General features: G+C 42.0%; 2 protein-coding genes across 2 annotated transcripts; both read right to left on the reverse strand.

The window, feature by feature from the left end:
• Nucleotides 1–126: 126 nt before the first annotated feature.
• On the reverse strand, nt 127–11415 carry NSRP1 (nuclear speckle splicing regulatory protein 1). The gene is made up of 7 exons (XM_009094760.4): nt 11296–11415; nt 10327–10414; nt 5324–5380; nt 5029–5160; nt 4313–4520; nt 3630–3738; nt 127–1767 (listed from the first exon to the last, which is right to left on the reverse strand). The coding sequence occupies exons 1-7, from the start codon at nt 11313–11315 to the stop codon at nt 741–743; spliced, it is 1641 nt and encodes a 546-aa protein (XP_009093008.3). The 5' UTR covers nt 11316–11415; the 3' UTR covers nt 127–740.
• Nucleotides 11416–12318: 903 nt separating this feature from the next.
• On the reverse strand, nt 12319–25070 carry EFCAB5 (EF-hand calcium binding domain 5). The gene is made up of 12 exons (XM_030233734.2): nt 24593–25070; nt 23314–23495; nt 21950–22106; nt 19611–19900; nt 18788–18960; nt 17841–18069; nt 16989–17141; nt 15683–15780; nt 14666–14919; nt 14093–14322; nt 13807–13903; nt 12319–12505 (listed from the first exon to the last, which is right to left on the reverse strand). The coding sequence occupies exons 1-12, from the start codon at nt 25068–25070 to the stop codon at nt 12378–12380; spliced, it is 2469 nt and encodes an 822-aa protein (XP_030089594.2). The 3' UTR covers nt 12319–12377.
• Nucleotides 25071–25654: the final 584 nt, after the last annotated feature.

Below are 25654 nucleotides of genomic sequence, written 5' to 3' on the forward strand. Positions count from 1 at the left end.
GTTCATATGACAAATCTAAAATATCACTTAACAAACTGATACAACTGTAATACATAAAACAGACTCACCTACCTTATTCCATGCAAAAAAGATGCAGTAAAATAACCTACACACAAAAAACCCCTATACATTTAATCGAATATGTATCTTACACTTTATTAACTGTTTCTGTACATCAGGTCCCCAGACCAAAATCCATACATAATACAAAATTCATACCTCAATATATGCATATATCTTACAAAACTCCACTCTACATACAGAAAACTCCTAGATCATTATTCAGGCTGGTTTTCTTGCTTTTTCACCCACTTTTACAGGTTTGCTTCCTATTTTTGAGAGCAGTAGTGGGCAACAAGCCCTCCTAAGGGCTGAGAACACTTTTGTTTCAGCAGAGCTCACTGTTTTGGCTGCTGAAAGGAGCAGGGGGATGCATTCTCACCTTACACTGTTTAACACTCCCAGGTCTGTCCAAAATCTTCGTGTATCAAGGACATGCTACTGAAGGGCAGGGTGGACAGCCAGCCACATTTAACATTTCCCCTGTACAGACAGACTAAGGGTGTGTGTCAAGAGTCCCACTGATCCATCCCAAAAGTTGTTCTCTTAAGGGACACACAACTTCTCAAAGGAAAGCCAGGAATAAATAGGTAGGATAACCTTTTCTGTACAAGGATCTGCAGAGCAGTGGCCTTTGCTCTTGGCTGACAGCTCAGGTGTTTGTGCCCAGCCCAGGGCCATCAATCCTCCTCCTTCTCGATGTAGGGTTTGGTGCTGACCCGGGCCATCTGCCGGGCCAGGTACCGGTCCCGTGCTGACATCACCGTCTCCTCGTTGCTCCTTTTGGCAAATTTGCTCAGGGTCTCAGGTGCTTTCTGTGCTTGTTCCTTCTCATCTTTCTCCCTTTCTTCTCCTGCTTTACGTTTCTGCTCAGACACTCCAGAACTGGAGCTTCCCTTCTCATTCACCTCTCTGTCTTTTCCCTTTCTCTCTTTTCCCAAATCACTCTCTCCATCTTTTTCCAAAGATGTAGGAGTACCTTCTCTCCTCTCTCTGTATTTCTTTTCCTCGCTGCCATATTTCTCTCTCCTCTCCTTTGCATGATCTTCCCTTTCTCTGTATTTCTCTCCTCTCTCCTTTTCTCTGTCATTATATCTATCTTTATCATTTCTGGTTCTTTCTTTCTCTCGTTCCTTCTCTGAGCCCTTCTCCTCTCTCTCCTTTGCCCTCCTCCATTCTCTGCCATGGCCCTCCCTCTCTTTCCTTTCCTTCCCCCTTTGTTTATCATCTTGATCTTCCCTCCTCCTGTAGTGATCTCTATTACTGTGATCCCCATGCCTGTGTCGCTCTTCCCTTTCCCTCTGGTGATCCTTTTCATGGGTCCTACTTCTCTCATAATCCTTTTCCCTGTACTGTTCATCACTTCCCCTTCTGCTTGGCCTGCTCTCTCCCCTCTGGTGACTTGTTTGGGCTTTGGTGCGTGGCTCTTCCTCCACACTGGATGAACTTGGTGACCTGGAATGCCTCTGGCTTTTGTGATGTTTAACCTCCTCTTCACTGCTCACAGAGTTCTCCCTTCTTTTCTTCTTTTTCAAATTTGCTTTACTATGCTTGTGTCTATTGTCATCATCACTACTATCAGTTCCTAGGTCGGTATCAGCATCTGGATTATTTTCTTTCTTAGAGGGCTTCACTCTTTGTCTTTCTGACGGGCTTTTGTTCCTTTCATTGGGTTCATCCTGAGTGTCAGGTTTTTCTTCCTTTATCCTATATTTTTTACATTAGAAAAGAATAACAACATTAAAAAGCCTGAAATCTTGGACTTTTCTACAAACTGACCTCTGGTCAGGACTTAGGCAAAAGATGCTGCTGAAAAGTCTAAGAAAGCAAATCTGTCTGTTGCTCAGGTTCCAGGATTCCAGCACAAAGTATCCATATCTGTCTCACTGGTGAATGTGAGCTGAGGAATTTATTTAAAAGAGTATAACTATGGTAAAGTATGTGCAGCCTCCATCTAAGGAAAAACCACTGATTTGTGTTCCTGTGTAAGCCTGCTGGCAAGTTAAATGTTTTCCTATGTGTTTGGTCCTCTATTCACATCAAATAATTATCCAGAGAAGAAGCAGGTTGTGTGTTTTGGGGACAGAGAGAGGAGCATGGTTTTTTTTGATCCAGTACTTCTGAAGATCTTACTTGTGGCTAGACAGAAATTAGTAACTTTTTACAGCTCAAATATTCTTACATGCAAAATGCTGACTCATGGAAGGGGTTATGCATTGTCATTCTCTTCTGGCTGATGAGGAAATCCATGCTCACTCACACAAGCCACGTCTCTTCCATTTAATCACACAGCTCCAGGAACAGCCTGTGGGGCTCTCTCATGAGTCAGCACACCACCAGTGATATTCTGGGTCTGCTGAATGCTTGAAGGCATGCACAGCCTATGAACAACGACTAAAAATTACACTTAAAAGTTTGGTAGTTTACTTAGTAATCCAACTCAAAGGTGGGACTCACTTTAGGGACACTTCTGAGATCTAAAAATGGAGTTGTTTTCTCTCTGTACCCTGCTGTATCACCATGAATAAAAACAAAATTAAAATATACACCGAGTTTATTTGAAAGCCTTGCTGAAAACACCATCTACAGGACAATTTGTTTCCCCTGGATTAATCGTATGTGCCACTAAAGGAAGTTTCCTTAATTTGTAAGATTAAAAATCATCATTTCAAATGCTCTCTATACAATACAAAATTACATCATCCTGAAGACTTCATGGAACACTCCCTTCCTTCAGGCAGCTGAGAAACTTCAGTGATCACTTTCTCCACTTGGGCTAAGAATTTACTTTCTAACAATACAATCTAAGACCTAGAAGATCTCTTGATGAAAGCTGCATTTTATTTGTGATAGTAAACACTTAACTAGTGACATCCATGCATTAAAACTCTATCAAACGAGGCTTAACCTGAATTAATTGTCTCAAATTATCAATTGCTGCATACAGAAAATATCCCCTTCATCACATTTATCCACAAGGCAGAATGTTACCATGTTAAACACACTAAATAATTCAGTCTCATCTCATCACTTTGCTTTGGAATGTTCACATATTCAGATTTCAAAATACTTCCACTAGTTGATTCATTTCCTTTTACCACAGTATCAACACTCAATTTAGTTTTTATGCAACTAAATGTGGAGTAAGTACAAAGTGAAGAGACACATTCTTTACAGGAAATTCATAGCATATTCATTTCCTATGACTTACTGCTATGCTCACTATTTTACCTCTTGTCTTCCTCATAATTCAAAATGTGTAACTTATACAGATGGCTAAATATTATGCAAACCAAATAAAATGTAGGTTAGAATAATACCAAGCAGGATCACAATCATAACTGTCCTCTTGATACCTTACAGAGAGCATCCCTGTCTTGCTTGTTTCATTTCTGTGTCACTGATGATCATTAGTTATTTACCAAATAATTCAGTTGATCAGCTGTATGAAATTACCAGTTTACCTTATCACTGCTTTAGTGCTCTGTCTAATCTTCCAGTGAATACAGAACCACAAATAGCCAGGTGCTGGTTTTCCTACCTGAAACCCTGTTGGAATCACATCCTACCTGGCTTCACGGAAGCTGCATTTAGGCATCTCTTCTTCCCCCACACGCTGGTTTAAAAGATGTCTGTAGAATCCACTGAGATCCCTCTGTTTGGTCACATCCAGGTATGCTGAAAGAAAGGGAGGTTGGATTTACTGTGCCACAAATACTCGTCACACACAGCTCACAACTGGTACCCACCACCACAACTGCAATTTCCATCCTGGAGGTTTTCAAATCCAAAGTGGAAAAACCTCAGAGTAACCTGATCTGGCCTCACAGCAGACCATGCTTGGACCAGGCAGCTGGAACAGGTGACCTTCAGAGGTCCCCCTCCAGCCCAATCTATCTAATGATTCTACATCCTGTGCTTCCCATCTACTCCTGACCCTGGCCAGAATGTCTGAGGTAATCACTGGAAACATCACTGTACCCCAGGCTTATAAATCTTCCTTCAATAACAGACCCTGCCTCAAAAATTAACGCACTAACCCAAACAGTACTGACAAGTAACAGAGGAGCTTCCTCAGTTACATGTGTAACACATGCAAAGGAAAGTAACAGACCGAGGCTGATCTGATCAGGTCCTCTTTGATTTTAATTATCTCATCCCTCACACAGAGACCACCAGAGGAATATATATTGTACATCATGTACAAGGCCCTACTCCATTTTCAGGACAATTATTTCACTATAAATCTCACCCTCGAGAGCTGATTCTCTTCTTTCCCTCTCCTCCTCCTCAGCTCTTTCTTGCAGCTTCTTCTTATAGGCTGAAGTCACAAAAGCCTCTTTGTGTGCAAACTCTCCTCCTTCCATTTCACGCTCTTTCTGAATTTTTCTTTCCATTCGCCTTTCTTGTTCCTTCTTCCTAATCTCGGCTGCTTTGAGGATATTGTGGATGTATCTGGGCTGAGGTAGAAGGGAAAAAAGTTACCATGCTGAGGGGTAATTGTAGTGGCTGAGAAAACACAAATTGGGATTGATGGAGATGTTGAATTAAATTGGTAATGGAAGAAAACTGCCAGGAGTTACTCTAACGTTCTTCCTCTGACTGACAGCTAGCCAAAACAAACTGCCATTCCTCTCAGACCCCTAACACAGCAGGCTTCCCAGTACCAAGAGAGGCTGCTGTATTCAATCAAAACAGTCATCCCATCTTTGACTAGGAGGATTTTTACTCCAAATGAAAATAAATGTTTATTTTTCATCCTTCTGTCTTCCTAACGGTAACAGCCTTGCCCTTCTTTTAAGGTTTTGATCCCCAGAACCTTACAAGAGCCTTGAAATGATCTAGAATAAGTAACAAAGAAAGTATCACTTGCCAGGATAATCCAGCAATGCTTTTTACAAATTAACCAGTCTTGGTTACCCCAAGCAGACAGAGCTGAACAGACAGGATACATTCTCAGGTACTGACCTTTTTGTCATCATTTCCCGCTAACATTTTGGCACTGCTTTCTTTCTTCTTCTGCTGCATTTCATCATAAATACTGTCATATTCATATACTGTAGCATCTTCTTCTAAGGCCTTCTGAATCTCCAGTTTAGTCTAAAACAAAAACAGGGAGACGGAGAAGAAAAGATGTCAAAATAATAATAATGTAATCTTTACTATTTTCAAATATTTGATTCCTATATTATAATTTAATATAAATCTATAGTATAAATTTGCCTATCAGAACTTTGAGAGTAAATTAAAAATAGTCCCTTACCTGCTTCATTGCTTGCTTTTTCAATGCCTCTTTTTGAAGACTTTCTCCAACAGTTGGCTGTAGGAAGGATGCATTGCAAAAACAAAAACAATTACATTGTCACAGATTCTTTCTACCATTATAATAAACAAATATATAATAGTCCATTTACAGACAGTGTGATTCAGAAAATACTGAATTCTTCTGCATGTCCATCAGAGATGCAGCAGTCACAAGCAGAGATACTGACTATCACATGAAAAAGAAAAAGTGTATTCATAGTTAAATACAAAATTCTGCAAGGATTTGGTATTTATTTCAAGTCTCATTTGTATCATTATGTGTTTATTTTCAGAAATAAGAACACAGCTAAACAGCATGTACTTCAAATGTTACTGTTTAATTTTTCAAGATAAGCATGCTACAAAATAGCAATACTAATCTTTCCTAAGAAGAAACAGATCCCTACTGAAAATATGTTTTCTAATCATACTGTCTTTTACAAAAATGCTTTGCATTTTATTTACTTTTTTCTTTAAATTAGTTTTGACCTAAACTACGTATCTATCTTTTCTCAACCCATAGATAATAGATAATGTTTATTAAACAGATCCACTATAATGGAAGGACTTGTATCCTTGTTTGTGTAGTTAAATATCTCTTAATCTTAAAAAGCAGAAATAGGAAGGAAAAATCCTTTTGCATTTTGGCAACTTCCCAAGTTTTGCAACTTTGACTAAAACATGCTCTGTGTCACATTTTAAAAAGGCAAAGAGATTCGGTAATTTGTTGTTGCTGATTATTTGGACTAGAATTGGATACAGTCCCTTATTTATTTATGTAGCTGGTTGGTTGGTTGGTTGACTGGGAGAAGTAGATAGTGGATTATTTAGTTTAAAACCTACAAGAATCCTGGCTTCATTCATCTCATGTTTACCTCTGCTTTCAACACTCTCAAGAAGAACTATTAAGTTCTGAAGAACTAATATTCAGAAATAGTTTACAATGCGGTAGTTAATTTTATAACATACACCTTCTTTTGAAAAGGCTATAAATGAGTCAGTATAAACCATAAACAGGCATTTTAAATTAGCATAGAATACACATCAGCATTACACAGAAAACCTCCATTTCCTCCTGGTTCTTGAGAAAGAAGATGGTCCTTTGTTTGATACGTTAGGGGCGACCCTGAAGGTTTCCTCTGTGGGAAACTCTTACACTGTTTTAACAAAAAGGTACCTCAACAGTGAAGAATCTCCCCTGCACTATTCCAGAAAGCAGGGGCTCAGTGAAAAACAAAACAGATTCTGCAGTTACATTTACAGAACAAGCTCTATTCCACCAAAATATTTGAAACCCTGCTTAGAATGTATTCCTTGCCTGCCTACATATAAATGCACTGATCTACAAAGATTAGGCAAACACTAATATAATACATAATCCTCATTACTGGACATATGATGGTAAAGAAGTCCATCTGCCATTTCTCCAGACTGGCAGTAAGTTTAGAGAAAACAAACACCTTCCCCAATGGTTTATGGTGGACAATTTCCTGTTGTGCTGTGAGCTCTGACAGATGAGAACTTCCCGTCCTTTTGTATTGTTTTACTTATCAACTGCCCATTTATTAAAGGCCCTATAAGCTCAGCAATCTGTCTCATACTTTTTCCCTCCCTCTAGTCAAGCTATTCTTCTGAAGCACAAAGCTTATAGTTCAATATTTTCTGAAAGGAGAAAACGTTTTAACCCTATCCTGTGAAAGGACATAGAATCCATGCAAATCAAGGAACTGAAAAATGAGGCTCTCCAGTCTACCACTGCTACCAGACCATGGAAGACAGCTTGTCCACAACTGAAGGTTATTAAAAAAAAAAAAAAATTACCCCAATCTGCTAACATTTCTCATGGTTCTCTCAATTTTTTTAGCTCCTTCTCAGTCTAAAATGAGCCACTTACACCCTCAAGTACATGGATTTAGGAGTGAATCCTTATGGCCTGCCCTCACAGAGAACTGTACAATGCAAGTACAACCTGCACATGAGACTCCAGTCTTCATGGAGCTAAAAAACAAAAATCACACCAGGCAACAGATTCCTCTCGATTAACACATAATATGAGGCATGGCTACCAGCAGAAGATCAAGAGAATGAACATGAAAAAAGTCATGTACTCAGAATTAGCTTTTCTCAGCACTCCATCCTAGTTTCCAGAAACCAGATCAAGGACTTCCTAAACTGAAGGATGCACCTGAACCATTGTTTGACACCAAGAGCATCCCTCAATTTGACTAATCCACTTCTGAATCCGTTTCTATTTCTGGCCGTGCCACAACATCCTGTGGCAAGGAGTTCCACACCTTAACTACACAATTTCCTTTTGTTTAGATTAAACCAGTTACTTGGTAATTCCATAACACAACCTACTATTCATATTATGAGAAATAGCAACATCACCTTACTTCTCTGAATTATTCTTGATTCTTTTCCACTTCCTCCTTCTCAGAAAACTCTTTTCTAGGATCCCCTTTAGTCTACCTAGCCTTACTTTGCATGCAAACTGTTGCAAAAACTCTGGTCAGCAGAGTTTTTGCAACACCAATTATTCAGCAAATCCTTTTAGTCAGACTCTTCCTTTGAAAAGTTGCAAAGGGAATGGAAGCATCCATAAGCAAAACTAAAAATCTGAGCCTACAAAAAGATAGAGCTTTCTGCTTATTTTCAGCTTCTGCCTGCTTAAACACTCCATTTGTCTTGTAGGTGGTCACTAAAAACCCACCAAATCCAGCTGATACATTCACAGAACTCTTCATGCTGGTTTCACAATTTCCCTCCCGAATTTAGCACCTACTGAGGTCTATTTACAGTTATTTTTTTCATCCTGTATTAACAAATCAGTTTTGAAAGACTGGTACAGTACAGGAACATACACTGGGTAATTCTGGTGCAATCACAAAACAGAAATTTTATCTGCTGTACCACAGAGATAATTTCTACTAAACTCCAAAGTAAAAAGGAACAATGAACATCACACAGACAAGCCACCTTTTCCCAGTCAACACTAAATTCTAGAAAATTTCCATCCCAGATGCTCTGTTTCTTATGAACTAACACAAAGACCATCTTCAGCAACTAACAGCCATTAACGTACTTAACTACAAGGAAAAAAAATCCAAATTCCTTCAGCAAGAGTAGAGGCAAAATCTGAGTGAAAAATGCATCATAATGTTAAAAAAAAGGGGGCAGAAGTTTGGTATCTAATATATAATCACAGACAAGTCAGGTCTGCAGATTTCCCAGCACAAACTTTATTAGAGTTCAGTTAAAAATACATAATCTCCAGACATTTGAGATGTAGTTCTGACTGATAAGGCAGCAGACAGGAAATGAAACTCCTCCCAAATGCTGCTCCTTATCTTGAAAAGCTCCAAAATCATTACTGAGCTAATAAAGTAATTCTGATTTTTTTTAAAAAAACAATCTTCTTTGATAAAGGCAGTTATGAGATTATTACTTTTTGCTGGGTATGTACCATACTGATGAGCACAACAACTTTTAAGAGCTTTTATGACAGACTTTGACAGTGAATCTGTCAGCCTTTCTGAAAGGGAGGATACTTGAGATGCTAAGCTAAAAGCTGGCAGACAACATCATATATTATTTTTACTAGAATTACTAACATTCATTCTTTTGTTTCAATGTTTAGATATTAAGAGAAAATGAAGAAGGGAAAAAATACAAGAGATCCCCTAGGGAGGTTCCCAAACCTACCACACAACATTTAATAACAACAGATTAAATGAAGTTTATTCCTGGGATCTGCAAAATGTGGGGTCATATCCTTAATGCAGAGAATGACACCAAATCCCATCTAAGAGGGGAAGTGCTCCATTGCCATCTCCAGCAGCTGTACCTAAAGGAAAGCCTCTCTTTAGAGCCACAGTGGAGGGATGCACCTCTGAGGGGCTAAGAGAGGGAAGGGATTTAAAACACATTTGTGTCCTGTAAGCTGCACTGAGGCAGTTTCATGTTGAGGGTTGAGTGGACATCACAAGAAAAGTTCTCAGCCCTTTCCTGCCCTGTAAATCGTGAGCTCAGACCTTCAACAGCAACATTTCAGCCCATGTGTACCTGGTTCTAATGGAACCAGGTACACATGGTCTGGGAATTGCTAAATTCAGGCTTTCTGTGACATAAAATTAACAACTGCTAGTTCATTAAAATAAAAACAGATTTTATAAGTAAATATTTTGGCGAGTCAGAAACCGACCAAAATTATTTGATGCTTTATTAGCATTGTTTTTCTCGACCACACAAAAGAGCAAGCACGGAGTGAAGCTCTAGAGATGAAAGAACATGTTTGTAGCATAGGGTTCTGTAAGGGCCCCAGCCTGTTCCTGGGCACTTCCCCTGTTTCCAGCAGCACATCCAGGTGGGATTTACACAGCACACAGTGCCCTCTGCTGGGGCAGGTACAGAGAGAGTATTTTGAATCTAATACTTTAAAAGAAATTAAAAATTAGGATTATAGAAAAGAACACTCTCACACAATATCATACATCTTCCCTTGCTGCAGAACTTCTGGGTTGTACAACTTTGCTTTTGTTCCCAGTATGAACATCATAAAATAAATTACACCAAATTTGGGTGGAATGAGCTAAAGGATAAAACACACATAACTATCACACTTGGTATTATTATATGAGACCTGTTGATTACTACTGGTTTTTCTATTTGCAGGCATTCACCAGTGACAGCGAACAAATCTCTTCACAAGCTACAGTTAACTCTGGCAAACAGGCTGTCACATGTGCTGAATTTCTGGAAGAGTTGACAGAAAGTAACAAAAAATCATCACTTCCATGTAATGTGTACTAAAGAAAATACAGATCATATTTCACACTCAAATCCAAAATGCTGACACATATCCTAATGACACTGCCAAAACCTGATGCAGCCATTAAGGGTGGGGCACAAATAAATTTGCAGAATACAGGTCAAATTTCACAAGAAAATTGTTGAACTGACCTCTTCATCTGACTCATCTGCAAACACCGACAGCTTCTTTGAAACAAGATTTTTCTGCGGCAACTTTTTGGGCATAATAAGCCCATATCTAGAGGGGGGGAAAAAAAATGTTACCTTTAGCATCACTTACAATATAGCACATTCCAAACTAAAGACCTGCTATTTATCATTTGAGAAGTAAAAGGTCAGGATCAACATAATGTATGGAAGTTATATGTGAGCAGCCTTTGCAGCAAAGCGAACGGACAGCTTCTCCCAGAGCTACTGCTGTCTTTTGCCATGCAAAGTTTCTGGATGCGATGATTGTCCTAAATTAGGAGACAAATCGCTCCTGCCCAGAGTTCTTTTCTCTCTCAGAGAAGTAAGAAAATACTGTTTAATCTGCAGGGATTTAGTCTCAGTCCATACCAAGCGCTATTCCATGCCTATGTTTGCAGTACTGTAATTTCATGTTTTGCTGGCAATGTAACCATATGTGCTATGGCAAAGCACAAGATCACTGAGTCAGTAGCTCGCCACAGGATGGGTGCACGGCTGAACCGACTGGAACACCCCCCATTCTGGGGGTACCACACAATTCCTGGGAGCGCTGTTTGCTTCCGTGAGCCCTGAGCTCGCCCTCAGCTCCGCCTGACCCGGCCGCGAAGGCCGAGCAACAGCCCCGGCCGGTGCCCGAGGGTGGAAGGTGTGAGGGAACACTGAGGAGATTCTCCTCCGTATGAGTGAAAAACACCCCCGCACCCTCAAGCGCCTGCCCGCTGCTTGAGTTCTGCTTGTTTTTAATAAACACAGTTTTAAAGTCAGGCCAACACAGCCAGGCCGCGCGGCGGACACCTGGGACAAGCGAGTCCCTGGGCATGAGTTTTCCAGCGCTCACCCCCGCCCTCAGCGCCGGCCCCAAAACCCCCCGAGCGCTGCCCCCGGCCCGGCCCGGCGGGTCCTGCCCGCCCCGGCCCTGCCGGCACTCACTGCTTGCCCAGCGCCGCCATCTTGTCGGGCCGCCTCCTCCGCACAGCCGCTGCCGATCCGCGGCCGCAGATTCCTCGCGGCCGAGTCCTCCCCACGCACTTTCCCCGCCCGCCCCGGAGACCCTCACGGCACCGTGCCGCGGTCCCGCTCCGGGAGAGAAGCGGAGAGCGGGCGGAGGGGGCTGGAGGCGGCAGGGGATTTTTTTTTAACAGCTCGTTGTTGAGGGGCGAAAGTGCTGATCAGGTCAGGGAGATGGCGGGCGCTCCCTGAGGACAGCAGCGCGGGGAGCCGGGGGCGCCTGAGGGCAGCAGCGGGAAAGGTCCTGAGGAGGGAGAAGCCCTGAGGGGGAAAAGCCCCCGAGACGCTCCTGGGGCCGAGGCTGAGGAGCCACGCTGGTACCTCCCCCCATCACCCACCTGTCGCTTGTTTCCCGCTAAAGACTGAAAGAGGAGTTTAATTTCCCAAAATGTTATTAAAAAAGTGATTCTGCCAAAAGGGACTTTATTGGAAAGATTAAATCTCACTGTAGACAGTGCAGTTGCTGTAATCTCAAGCTTTTTCCCAATAAGAAAGCTTTTTGTATTATATTAATAGTGTTATGCGTTCTGCAATGTGTTCAGAAGAGCGTTACAAAATGCTGATTAACAGTCTTTATTTTAAATTATTCCTAAAAGGTCCTTTAAGGAGACTGAACCTTTGAAATTAATGCTGTATCATTTATGAGCCTTGTAACATGGGAGCCATAAAGATGTCCCTGCCTCTTGTTTTCCCATCAGAATTAATTTTAAAAACCCGTAAAACTGTTATTAAGCCTGTAAAATTTGGTAGCTATGCTAGCAAAATTCTTTCTTTTAATGTTCCTATTGCTTTTTCTTAGTAATCCTTAACAGGCTCCCTATCATTTTAACTAATAATCCTAACAGATTTAAGCAATTTTAACAACAAATACTAGTGCCTATGCATAAAAAATAGGAAATCAACAGTTAATTTAATAAAAGATGTGAAACACCAGAATCACAAGGGTTAGATGGGAAATTAAGAGATTTAATTGGAGGCACAGTAGAACTGGACGCCAAAAGAGGCTAAGGATGGTTTTGTTCAGTGTGTTGGCTCTTTGTGATCTCCATGAGTGCCAGGCAGGTTTGAAGCCACTGGTACAGGTATTGGGCTGGAGCAGAGTCCTGCTGCCACGCTGCTGGTTGAGGGACACCTGGAACAAAAAAACAGCTGGAAATACAACAGGGAAAGTCAAAACCACGAGCAGTGTTGCTGCAAGAACAGAAAATCATCCCCTCAGCAGAGTTTACCCTGAATCCAGTAATTCCAAGAATGGAGATGCTTTGAAAAGCACACAGCTATGTTGTGACAGTGACCTGTCAAGTGCTGACTTTCCACTATAATTTATCTTATTTTGTGGTGGGTGGATTGTTGTACAAGGTGTTCTGCTATATTTTAATGCTAAACCAGCACTTATATTTGGAACATATGGACATTACCTGATGTTCATTTTAAAGGAATTCCCCTAACTGTGAGTTATACCTGCTTTCACACCCCTGATATGACACTGCTCTCTCAGCAGAGGTTCCATCCTGGGAAACCAACCTCTCCTAGCACATCTGCAGTTTCCAAAGCTACATTCTTTAATCTAATTACATCAGCATCCATAACTGTCAGAAAACTGGATGCTCTAGGCCTGTTTTGTTCTTTCCAGTGAATTAGTTTAATATATATGAGGAGAACACATGAAAAGGAACTATCACTGCCTCAAGTGTTTACTCTTTATCAGCAGGCAGGGTACTGTTGATAAATATCCCCAGCTAAAGCAATAACTCTTGTCCACATTTGGCTTTTAACAGGCCTCTCAGACTGGTATTAGATCATGAAGAGTGAGATCTCAACAAGAACAAGTAATTTCTCTTACAGAGATATTGCAAATAATAATAACAGCCTCTTGACTGCTCTGGCACCAAAACAGGCTCACGTTCATTAAAGGAGAAAAAGACAGACTGACAAAGAGCTCCTGTCTATGGCCCGTGAGTACATTGAGCACTTGGCAGATGGTGTTTATGAAGAGGAGGGCTCACGCTGTGTGTTCCTGTTTGGAGATGGGTCAGTCCCTAGGGCAGGGCACAGAGGTCTGAAGCAGACTTGCTTGCCAAAAGAACCATCATTCTTCATATGTCTTTACATACTACTTGCCAAAAGAACCCTCATTCTTCATGCTTATTGGGAGGTTTACAATGAGATCACTTGTTCTGGAAGGTTTCAAAGCTGATCTGCTCCCCTATTCCTGAAGGCAGTGAATTTTGAGTCTAAATTTAACAGGCTGATTTCTATTGACCACAAAAGACTGCCGATATTGAGGACCCGTTACCTTTTGTTTAATCTATTGTGAAATCAAAGTAATTTCTGAAGTAAGGCCCTTAAAAGCACTCAGCTGAACGTTGCCATTGATACAGTTTCATTGTTGAACCGTGCCTGGTAACCTCCCAATAAGTTTATGATATTTACCAGTGATGAGGTCCAGCAGCAGCTCTGCTTGAACTTGCACAGATGAAGCAGTTGGATCAAAGCAATAAATCTCCTGAATCAAATTGTCATCGAGTTTCTGCAATGCAGAGAACAAAAAGATTAGGGTGTTTGTGAAGAGCTTACAGAATAAAAAATAGATGAGAACCATATAGGAAATCTGTGGGCTATTAATTAATTCACTGCCATTTCCCCCTTGGCAAATTCTACTGCGTCTTCTTGGAGGAGGAAGAATAGAAAACAAACTCTCAACAATTTGAATTCTCACCAGTTTACACTGACTCCAGCTCTCAATCTCCTCTGAGTCCTTCCAGTCTGGATGCAAAAGCAGCAGCACAGCCTTAACTACCTCGTGTACCAGAGCTGGGGGTTCTACCCAGCTGTTTATTATAGCAAAGCTCTCAGCACTGAGTTTCAGGACACACTCACGCAGCTCCTGCAGCATGAACCGGTGGAACAGAATCCCTGCATGCCTCAAATGTGCTACATGTTCTGCCTCTGCAATCAAAAACAAAACCTCTCAAGAAGCTGCTCAGAAACATCTGCTACTCAGGACTTACATTACTGACTGACAGTCTATGTGCTAGATCCCTGAGGGCAACAAGGTGTCTGCTTCACACCTTTGATTTCAGCACCAAGTACCCTGTGAGCCAGAGTTAAAATCTGCCCATTCTCTTTAACTCTACTCTGCTAAGCTCTGAGACTTGCTTGGGAGTAGTTTATATATACCAAGGATTTGTATTTGTCTTTCCATACTTGTAGGAAGGATACTTTTAATATAATTTTACTGAGATTCCTAATTTCACCCCAAAAAGCTATCTCACATCTGTATGCACAATACCCAGCACTTGTGTTGGTTCTCTTTCCTCTAGAAACCTCCACAGGATCTCTGAGCAGGCAGCTTGAGCCATCTTTAGCATCTTCTGCAGGTCTTTCTGTTCCTGAGGTGGTAATTTCTTGTGCTGGCCGATGCTGATATCAAATATACCGAGAGTTTGTCTTGATAGGTCATGGAGAGGCACTGCAATGTGGTGTTCTCCATAGATAGAAGTGAGAGTGACCTCTGAACTGTCTGTGCACTTGAACAGGTAATCTCTGAAATGAAATGTGCTAGGGTTTACAATCCTGGTTTGTTTTGGTGATTTACTTAGCGTATTTAAGATGCCATTTGTCTCTTTTTGTTAAAATAAATGTATTACATTACTAAATCATAGTTTGTTTCCTTGAACTGAAATTTGCACAGCTCTAAGTATCATTCAAAGCATGTACACAAAGGAAAAAATAGCATTTGGAACACGATGTTACTTAGTCAAGGTGATTGCTGAAAATCATGAGAATTTAACAAATCTTGCTTTAAAAGCAGTTTGCTGTTTTTAACTGCATTGACGTTTGTTCTAGACAGTTTTATAAAAAGTAAAAACAGCTGCTGGAACTGCAAGTGGCTGTTCAAGCAACTTTGACAACAAGGATGATATGCTTAAAAGACAAATCTAAGGATCTTGGCAGTGGAAGGAAACAGAGAATTGAAGGAAATGAGACTAATATGGCCAGGAAAAAATACAGATTATTCTAAAGAGCAAAATGGTTCAGTGTAGGCTGCAGTCCTGCAAACCTTGGCAGCTCAGCTGGTAAGCATTGTCAGAAGTTTTTGCAGCCTACGGTCAAAGAGAAAATACACCTCAGCCCTTCACAGTTCAGTGCCCTGTGCATACACACCAGAAGCCTTGATGGTGAGAGAGCTGCAGCCAGACACTCTCAGGGCTGCTCTACCAGGGGCTTCATGTAATGTGGGTCAGCCTGGTGCAGGTTGAGTCAAGGAGCAGAGGGGACCAGTCCCATTGCAGGTGCTGGAGCCTACCTGAGGAGGTTTTCCTCTCTGAGGAGAACAATGGGAGACCTGTGGATTTCCTTTTGTCCTGTGTTATCTGTAGTGATCATCTTGCACAGAGCATAATTCTGCCAGAGACAAAAGAAAGGTTTAGCTGCATCCAAGAAAGGAGCAGACATTTTGAAGCTTGGAGAGGGAGGAAATGATTTCTTGTAGGAAACTCACATGTACATTCAAGAGCAATGAGATTGTTTAAAGACATCTCCCAACACTGCTAAGTTTTATTCTCAGAGATGGATGAAGAATGTGCCCTGGACCTCCCTCAGCCAGACTGTTTAATCCACCGCAGGCTCTGCACTGAGGAACACCCACAGGCCTAGAGGTTTCCATTCTTTTTCCCATCCTCTTGAGTCCTTTCTCATGTCATGTTTGTGTCAGTGTGTCTTGACACATGAAAAGCACAAAGGGGACTGAATGACCTGGCTATCAGGCAGCTAACAAGGGAACAGTGCTGAGCCTGGAATGACAACAGAACACGGCCAACATAAACCATGCTTATCAGAGGAAGCAGCTGAATTATGACTGCAGCAGATGTCATACAGACTTTGGGATGACACGGGATCAGTCCTAAATATTGCATACACTTTTTGTCTTCTTAACTCACTGGTACATGAAGTGACAAGCTTCCCAGGGCCTGAGTGCCTGCTGAACAACTGGAACATGACCTGCATGGGATGGGGCTGCCTTTACAAGCTGGCTAATTGGGAACCAGTCACTTCCTGAGCTGTATCTATATCTTGGCTGCTGATATAAGTTCAGAAGAAAGAGCTAATATATTAGCTGGAACATTCTCTTGTCCTTGTAAAATACCATAATTTTGACATGCAGAGGACCTCCAGAGAGAAGCATTTACCTGTGGAAGTCCCAGACAGGAAAGCAATGGATGGATGGATGGATGGATGGATGGATGGATGGATGGATGGATGGATGGATGGATGGAGGGATGGATGGGTGTGGGGTTCTGCTCTATTGGTTGCTATGCAGCAGTGAGCACTGAAGTAGGAGAACACACCCTTTTCATATGGAGAAAGAGTTATCCTAGCAGTGCCCTTGAATTCTTTTACATGGGAAGATGAAAAGAATGAAGAGGAATCTCCTTTACGAGGGAATCTTCCATCTCTACCTTTGTAGCCTTTTTGTTGCATGAGCAAGCACAAGAATCTTGTGCAGGCTTCAGCTCTAATGATAAAACCACTGGAAAAACACAGGCAGCTGGAGATGGCATTTTCTCTCTAAAGCAGCCTTTGAGCCCCTGATGATTTTTTCTCTTCAGTACCTTATCTGTGCCAGGCTCCACCAGATAGATTGTGACAGCGTGGATACTGGGTGTCCTGGGATACAACCAGTCCAGAGCAGTGACAGCCACTTGCAGGACATTTTCCCGCATGCAGACGTGGTGGTAGGCTTTGCTGAATGCATGGCAAACTCCCTGTGAAAGCAGAATCCTCCAAGTGAGCCAGACAATTTCACACATTTTGGAGAAAAAAGCTGGGGAAATGTTCATGTTGTAACAAATTGCTTTAATCAGAATTTGCAAAGCGGAAAAGTGACTGTGAAATGTCCCTTATCAAATGATGCCCTGAAGTACTCAGTACCCAGTCACAGCCAAGTCCTTAACCAGACAGAGCTGACTTTTAGTGGAAATAGCCAAATGGACCGGTAAGGTTGGCTTGCTGCGCTCCCTGCTGCCCAGATGATGCATCCACAGTGAGGCTGATCCCAAAGAACATCCCAAAGAAATACGGAGAGCTGTCACTTTTAATTATTCCAAACAAAAGTAAGGTTTCGTGTCATTTTCTAGAAATGAACACAAATATGAGATTGAGAGCTTCAGGAAATAAAAGCTGCTACCTTTGGACTTTGCACAAAAGGTCAATTAACATCCTAGTCAGGAGAAGATTAAATAAATTATTGATGAAGTGATACCTCATAATACATTTCAGATAAGATCCTAATCAGCAGGATTTGGATAAGGTGCTCTCCTTACACCACTTTCACCATATACTGCAGAAGGGGACCCACAGATACATTTTTAGTTGTACATCTTACATTTACCCAGAACAAACATGTAAAATTCACAAGTTCTTTTGCAGGCTAGAGTAACAAACTGCTTTCTGATGGTGCCCACCTCATAGAAAGTGATCTCGTGGGTCAGAAAGATGGATTTATGACTCTGGTCCCGAAGAGTGTCAAGTCCTAGAATGCCAAAAACTCTCCAATGAGCATCATACAGGGGCAGCACCAGGAGTGAACCTTTCTTATCCTCCTCAGGGTCGTCAGAGCTCCAGAAGTGAATGTTTCCATGGTGCTGAACTCTTGGAACATAGATTGGCTTTCCCTGCTCAATGGCTGCAAAGCTGAAATATAATTTTATGACGAGATTTGTCAGGAGGAGCAGAAAACTTTTAGCGAAACAGTAAATACTGCAGCTTCTATCCCTCCCTGTTTTCTGGCATCAGAGAAGGAAGGTGTGAGCTCCATACCCTGACCACACTCAGCAATACCACATTTACTACTTGCATCCCAAAGGCAATGGTAATAAAGAGGCACTTTTCATCCTTAGGACATTTTAAAAACATCAGCTAATGAATGGAATGAAAAGAAATACAAGAAGCAAGCAGCAGTTACATTTAATAGGTTAGAGGCAGCAATGTTTAAAGCCAGACAAATATGTCTGGCTTTTGGAAATGACAAGTGAAGAAGCATGAAAGCTGTTTATAGCATAAACACTAGGGAAGGAAAGGCATTGTTCTCAAAAATATCCTGTGGATATAAACTGGCATAAGGGAATTAATTTTTAAAGAAGAAAATGTAGGCCCAATGCCACAGACATTTGCTAAAGGATGAGATTTATTAGACTGTGAGCTAATGTCCCCAAGGAAATCCCAAACAGAGCAGTTCTAAGCAGACCTTGTGGAATATGTATAGGATATTGGATCATTTCACAACAGTCTTTTGGGAGATTTCCTCTCTGGAGTAGTCCATCAGCCTCAGTTTCCAGAGCATCCCAAACATTGCCCCATACATTCCAAGCAGTTTAGAGGAAAAGGAACAGGTATTTGCAGCTTTTCTTACCTGATTCCTTTCATCTCTCTGTGCAGTACTCTGTTTAGGATGTAGGGAGCATCGTCAGCAGTACAGGCCATGTAGCGCAGGAGAACCTGTCCCTGCTCTGGGGAGAGCTGGTTCTCTTCCAAAAGGGCAATATATGCACTGACCGTCTTGTTACCCCCATGGGCTTCCATGTCCTAGCAACCAAATGTTCCCCATTACAGTCTGTACATTCGCCACTGGCACTTAATTAATGCACTTAGCTCTTGTTTAATTTTTGCTGAGATGCTGCTCTGGGTCACCGAGTTTGTGTGTCACCAACCCCATGACGTGGCTGTGTCTCTGCCCGGTGCACTCTGTGACAAGCACAAACACTCGGTATTTTGATTGGCAAGGGAAACTGATTTCCTTTTTCCTGTTGCTAATGGGGAGGAGTAAATAGAAAAAATAATCCCTAACTATAATTTGTGCCTAATAAAAAGTCCTATGGATTTCTTCTCCAACAGGAGATTCCTTTAAGAAAAAAACCAAACAAATACCAGAGTTGCCACATTTACAAACTTAGACAATACTGAAAGAGCACTTTAGCTACACTGAGAGAAGTTTGGCTTTGAGGAGGTCTTTTATAGTGAGAAAAACAGCTAAAGTTGCAGCTGTAAATTAAAAATGAAACTATTTCCACTATAAATTAACCATCTTTGCCCCAAAACAACTCTGGTGTGTTTCATTTCAGAAGCACCAAAACTACAACTATGGATTTCCAGCTCTGCCCTGAATCAGCTCTTCCATAAGTGAGACAAAATTGTCCCTGAGATTCCTTCAGTACTGGGAGAGCAAGGATGCCTACCTGGGACAGGGCCTTGATCACTGCTTTGTACACTGGTTCCATGCTTGTTCCACAGGTCTCAGCCGCTTTCTGGATATCCTGCAGCCATTTCCTCCTGGCTGAGCTTTGCAAGCTCTTGATGTGACTTTGTTCCACACTTGTGGTCAGGAAACTCACCAAGTTATCCATAGTTTCATCCTCATTGCCAGTGAACTTGGAAGCAATTAAATCAAGGAAAATCTGGAATGCCTTTGGGGATAGCTTCCCCGCTTTACTGAGCTGTGGGTATCGGGAGCAAAGCTCTTCCTTTGCTAGTAGGAAAAAAAAAATAGAAAATAAGGGAAAATTTAGTTGATCAGTTTTGCAAAATATGAAACAAGACCTAAACAGACTTTGGGTGGAGTTCATCCAGCCTAACCTTCAAGGTCACTTTTAGGTGTCTCCTACATGGAAATGTGCACACTAGCAGGTAATCTCCAGTTTCCAGACTAGAAGCATCCCTTTCTCTAGATGCCTGCTTCCCTCCTATGCCAAAGAGTCCCGCACAGCCCTGGTGCTGCTTGACTCCGCAGCCGGTATGTCTGAGCTGTCCCAGCGCGGCGCAGGCTCTGCCCAGCCCCGGCTCTGGGCTCACGGGGGTGCTCTTGCACAGCCTGAGCAACGTGCAGGCGCTGCCTGGCTCCGGGAGCCCGGGGTTCACGCGGTCCCTGTGACTGATGCTTCCATCATTCTTTCTGCATCCTGTTTTAAAATCCTGTTGGACCCAAAGATGTCCCTGCTCATGGCAGGGTGTTGGACTAGATAATCTTTACAGATGCCTTCCAATCCAAACCATTTTATCATCATTATCACCGATTTTAGCTGAAGAAGTACCAAGTACTAACTTGGTCTCAATCACGGTGGGGCCATAATGCTTAATGCTGTCTTATCCAGCCCATCATCTAAGGAACATTCAGTATTCTAATTTAATTTCTGATTTTCTGACAGAACTAGGATAGAGAATTTTTTTGATCATATAGAATATTTGGATCTTTACCTCCACTTTTTCCTCACTTTGAAGAAAGGGATGCAGAAAAAAATAGACATGGAGTTGAATGTGCTATGATCACTTTCTTCACTACTAAGCCACAGCATAATGAATTATTTTCCCCTTTATATCTAATGTTACACTTTTCACTTGCAAGGACAATCAAATAATTTTATTCACTTTTTACTCTGTGTTTCCATCCAGGAGAAGTGCAATGTCTTGAACTCTTCCCTCAAACCTGCTTGTCACACACCCTTGAGAGATTAGGTTGAGGCTGCTAGAAATAATTCATGCTACTGCTAGGTGGTATTGATTTTGCTATTCTCCCTTTCTATTTATTTGTCCTTTAGTTTATGAGCCCTTCATGGAAGGGACTGTGTCCTTCCATATTTCCATGGTATGTTCTGGCATGCTTTGAATACAAGAGAGCAGTGAACTGCCAGTTTCTCCTGGCTGGACAGCCTGGAGATTATTAACAGTGACATACTGGTTTGCTCCCCACCCCACCAGCTGCCTTCAGTGAGCTAAAGGATAAAGAGATTTTGGTGGTTGCCAAAGTGAGCCATTTTTAGTGATTTGCAGCAGAACAAGCAATATGAAGATGAGCATGGAGATGAAAAAAACAGACCTGTCCACCCAAGCACACATGCAGACATGTTCTTAACTGCTAATACAGTGTTTCAGAGCACCTTATGCCCACATGTTAATATGCATAAGGCTGCCAGACAGGTTCAGGTGAACCTGCAGCACTTCTGCTGGACTAAAGTCTTTTCTATCAAGGACCAAATGTGCTAAGTTTATGCAGTGAAATAACCAACAGAGAAGTGATACTCAAAGCTGCTCTGTAATTCATAAGAGCTGTGTGACAGTGTGAATAACTACAGGCTATTTGAGATCTATAAGGAAAAAGCTGTTCTCTCCTGTGAGGTACATTGCTGCTAGAAGCACAGCAAAATGTATCTATTAAAAATAGCTGGATAACACAGGTGGACTGGACTAAAAGTGCAAACATGTCTTCAGGCTTTATGTGTGCTTTTTCACTGCCATATCACATGTATATATTGCATGTTACAGCTGAAATAATTTTTCAACTCATCCCAGTGTCATTAAACCATTGGGCTACTTCTCTGCCTGGGAATCTTGCACAGGAGGAGGGGATAGAGCAATGCATTAACAAATAGGTCTGGGTTCCTTCCCATTTTACACCTCATACTGTGTATGCTTATGACTGCTTGCAAAACCAAACTGGTGCTTGCAGCAGCCTCATTAGCCCTGTCACTGAATGGTTGAAGGCCTCCTGTGTTGTTCTCCCAGAGCTGAGATTTTTCCTTACCCTTCATCAAGGCCTCTTTTCCCATGTGTCCCTTGAATTTGCTCAGAGCAGCAATCACCTCTTCCAGGTCCAGAGACCCACATGCTTTGCTGTCCCACTTTTCAAAAAGTGCCTCCAGAAGCTGTTTCCTTTGGGCCACGTGAGACATGCGGTGAACCTGCAACAGAGGAGCAGATGGTGTTTGGTAACTCCTGGACACTGATGCTGAACACTACACAAATGGGGACACTACACAAGTGTGGATGTGCCAGTCACATCATTCCTATGGGCCAGGCCAAATCTGTACATACACAGCTCAGACCTAGAGATGAATCATTAAACCTGGGAGATAACTTAGAAACACTAAACACAGGTGACAGTTCAGTTTACCAGGTAGGACCAGCACTGCAGAGAGTTATTTCACGGTGAACAAATGAAGCCTGTGCTGGATTTAAGGTGATGTCAGCTCAGGTAAGTGCAAATTTCCCAGAACACAAATGTCTCCCCAGCAAGAGCTAACCACAGCCTTGTCAGTGACACCCAGAGATGTGACAGTTCATATTCCTGTACACTGTGATTTTGCTGGTGCTGCCCTGAAGTGTGTGGGCTCCAAGCAAACACACGTTACCATTTGTCCTCTAAACCCAGCATAGAGGGATAACTGGCTGGAGTGGAACCCACTCAAAGGCCAAAATACTGGCAGTGTGTGCTGTGTTCAGTGAGGACTATGGAGCCGTCAGATCCAATATCTCATTCAAATTAGGTCAGCAGCACTGAGGGAAACCAGAAGGAGGTCTGAGGAAAACACGGCTAGAGAAATGCACCACAAAACAGACCTGAAGTGATATGAGGCACACTGATGCTGGGCATGAGGAAGGAGAATATTTTTTTTACAACTCATGGCAAGAGCACCTTGTAACTTAAAACCAAATAAGCCTGTGCACATTCACATCCAGCCATGCACATAGCAAACCCAAACACACTTGTTTTAAAATCCTCCCGAAACATCCACAACCTCCTATGTAATGCCAGTGCAGTAGGTCAGAGATCAGGTTCTTGGCTATTATAAAGGTGAATAAGCAGAATGGAATGTTTTGGGCTCTTTCACAATTAGCTATCAACTGTTGTCTCACTGAGTCCAGCTCTAGGACAGACAGACAACCTCTAACAGGATGAGTCTGTCATCACTTCCAGAGCTGAGGGCTAGGGAGGGAGCATCTGTATGAAAACAAAGGGGTAAAAGGTCTCCTGAAGGAGCAGGGGATGCAAGGCTGAAAGTGGAGAGCTCTGCCAGCACCAGCTTAACAGTTGACTTTGCGAAGAGTTTGTGGGCATTTGCTTGGTTTTTGTTTGGACATGGGATCAGCAAAACCTATCAAATTTACTTTTTCTCGTTGTTTCATTTTTTCCTCTTTTGTCTGTTTGTATTCTCCTTTGATAAATGCAGTAAGCCTCTTCACAATAGGCAGAGAAATGTCTTCACCAACAAAATTGTCCATGAGCTGTATAAACTGTGGCAGGGTGAGGCAGCTTGCAGCAAACCTTTTTGCCACGCTGGGATCTGAGTCTGAAAGGCAGAAAGCACAGTGTGTCACAGGAAGCCAAATGCTGCCCTAAAGCCAACCACGTGGCAGCTATCAACACAGCCCTCAATCCTGCACTTCCTATCCAGGGAAATTACAGCTGAATCCAGACTGACTCCATGCTGAGTAAAGGCCTTAATCTGCTTATACTGCTCTAATAGTAGCTCTGCAGATCCAGTCTGGCATGGATGCCATCCTACAGCCAGGTCAAACCCTGACTACAGGTGAGCTGGAATTGCTGTTACTCAGCAGGGGGCTGTCTGAGACAAAGACCACACTGAGGGACTGCTGCCCCAGACAGACAGGATGCACATCCAAGGACTGACTGAAGGACAGTGTAATGCTGTGCACTGGAAGTTACCACAGTAAGCTGTAGGTACCAGGGGGCTGTACCATCAGCTTTACATTATGAACCTGTCACTGGGTTGTTCAGATAATGCAGACCCAGTTCTTGCAGGGTTCTAAACTGTGAGACACAAGAGTGCTCACAGAGTGCTAGCAAGGGGTTGGCCCTTCTAGGATGTTTAAGAAAATACCTCTTTGAAACACAGTTGTCTGATCACAGCCTTCCAAGAACAAAGGCCTTTGTAGACAATGAAGTAGGATCATCCTTTGGAAACACAATGAGAGATTAAAATAAAAGGTTCCTGCTAGATGATCTCATAGGACATCTCCCTATAGGCAGTCACAGTCTAAAAGTTATTCAAGTAATTTCTAGATTTAATGTGCTCAGGTTCCTGTCTTGCTATGGTAATATTACAGAGTGAAACAGAACATAAAGTTTCTCCTTATTATAAAAATGCTGCTGCTTCACAAAGTTCCTATTTGAATTAAAGGGTCTGCTCAGGGCCTTGAATACAGATCACCAGCAAAGTGACTCACCTACCTCCTGTGAGAGGAATAAGCTCTGAAACCTTGGCAGAAAACACCATGCTGAGAAGATAGCAAAGCTTATGGTCCTCTCTACTCAGAAATCACTCACATGGTTTTGAAATGGATTTAAAACACCCTGTAGTTAAACCAATCTAAACATATACATAGAATATGATTAAGGTCTGTCAGAAAAAAGAAAGTACTTTACCCATGTCATGCAGAAGGTTCTCATCCTGCAGTCTTGTCTCTGAGACTGTCTGTTGGTCAGACTGGCTGGCATTGCTTGCAGAGGTTTCTCTCACAGCCTCTGCAGCTGAAGTGTCCTGTTGGGAATCAGTGACATCCGTGTCTGTCACAGCTCCCTCTCCTGAGGTTGTGCTTGTCGCTTCAGGTGATGTACCTGTAACTCCACTGTCCTCTTGACTAACTTGTCCTTCTGATCCAGGTTCTCTGTCTGAGGTATAATCTTCTTCTGGTTTTGTTTCTGCCTCAGGGTCACTACCCAGGATGGATTCCTCTGGTTTTTCAGAACTAAGTTCTCCATCCAGATCAGTAGCTTCAAGGCCAGTGCTTTCCACTGCTGACATGGCATCCTCACCTTCCTTGCTCACTTCAGAAGCACTTGGCTCTGCTGCTTCAGTTTCTTCCTTGGAAATTCCTCCACTCTCAGTTTCACTCATCCCCATTTCTTCAACAACTCCTTCAGTAGCACTGGTGCTCGTTCTGTCAGACTCTTGCCTATCATCATCTACAGGTTCATATCCTAAAAGCTCTCCCTCAGAAATTTCCGTTTCAGACAAGATCAAACTTTCACTGAGTTCCTCACAAACTTCCTGGTCACCAAGGCTTCCCCAGAAATCTGTAAGATTAATATCTTGCAGCTCAATTATTGGCCCTAAAACAGAAAAGATATGTGTAAGCTGATAGTGTCTACTGGTTTTATATTCTCTAGTATTGCATAAGAAAATTTAAAGAAAAAAGGTAATGCCAAATAAATACAAACAAAAAACTTCAGAATAATGTCTTTGCCTGCAGAGATCTCCTCTTCTGGCTATGTATTACACCACTTTTCCTTTGAAATAAGTATTTCATCATTCTCTACACTAAGAAGGAGAGATGGAATTCACTTTGCATTTGATCTGAGCAATTAATTAATGTCTGATATCTTTAAAATATTTTACTTTCATGAAGATGATTCCCTCCATTTCTGGAGGTATTTTAGTGCAAATGTAAAATTAACTTCTGATATTAGCCAGTAAGAAGGAACAAT

This window comes from Serinus canaria, chromosome 19 (genome assembly GCF_022539315.1).
Source record: "Serinus canaria isolate serCan28SL12 chromosome 19, serCan2020, whole genome shotgun sequence".
Lineage (NCBI taxonomy): Eukaryota > Metazoa > Chordata > Aves > Passeriformes > Fringillidae > Serinus > Serinus canaria.

Coding starts and splice junctions, on each gene's coding strand:
- EFCAB5 (XM_030233734.2), bottom strand. CDS start 25,070: ATGGGGATGAGTGAAACTGAGAGTGGAGGAATTTCCAAGGAAGAAACT. Junction 17,142..17,840: donor ACGAGATCACTTTCTATGAG/GTGGGCACCATC, acceptor CTGCTTTCACAG/GGAGTTTGCCATGCATTCAG. Junction 13,904..14,092: donor GCTGGAGTCAGTGTAAACTG/GTGAGAATTCAA, acceptor TCTGCATTGCAG/AAACTCGATGACAATTTGAT.
- NSRP1 (XM_009094760.4), bottom strand. CDS start 11,315: ATGGCGGCGCTGGGCAAGCA. Junction 5,161..5,323: donor AAAAGCAAGCAATGAAGCAG/GTAAGGGACTAT, acceptor TTTTTGTTTTAG/ACTAAACTGGAGATTCAGAA. Junction 4,521..5,028: donor CGGGAAATGATGACAAAAAG/GTCAGTACCTGA, acceptor CTTCTACCTCAG/CCCAGATACATCCACAATAT.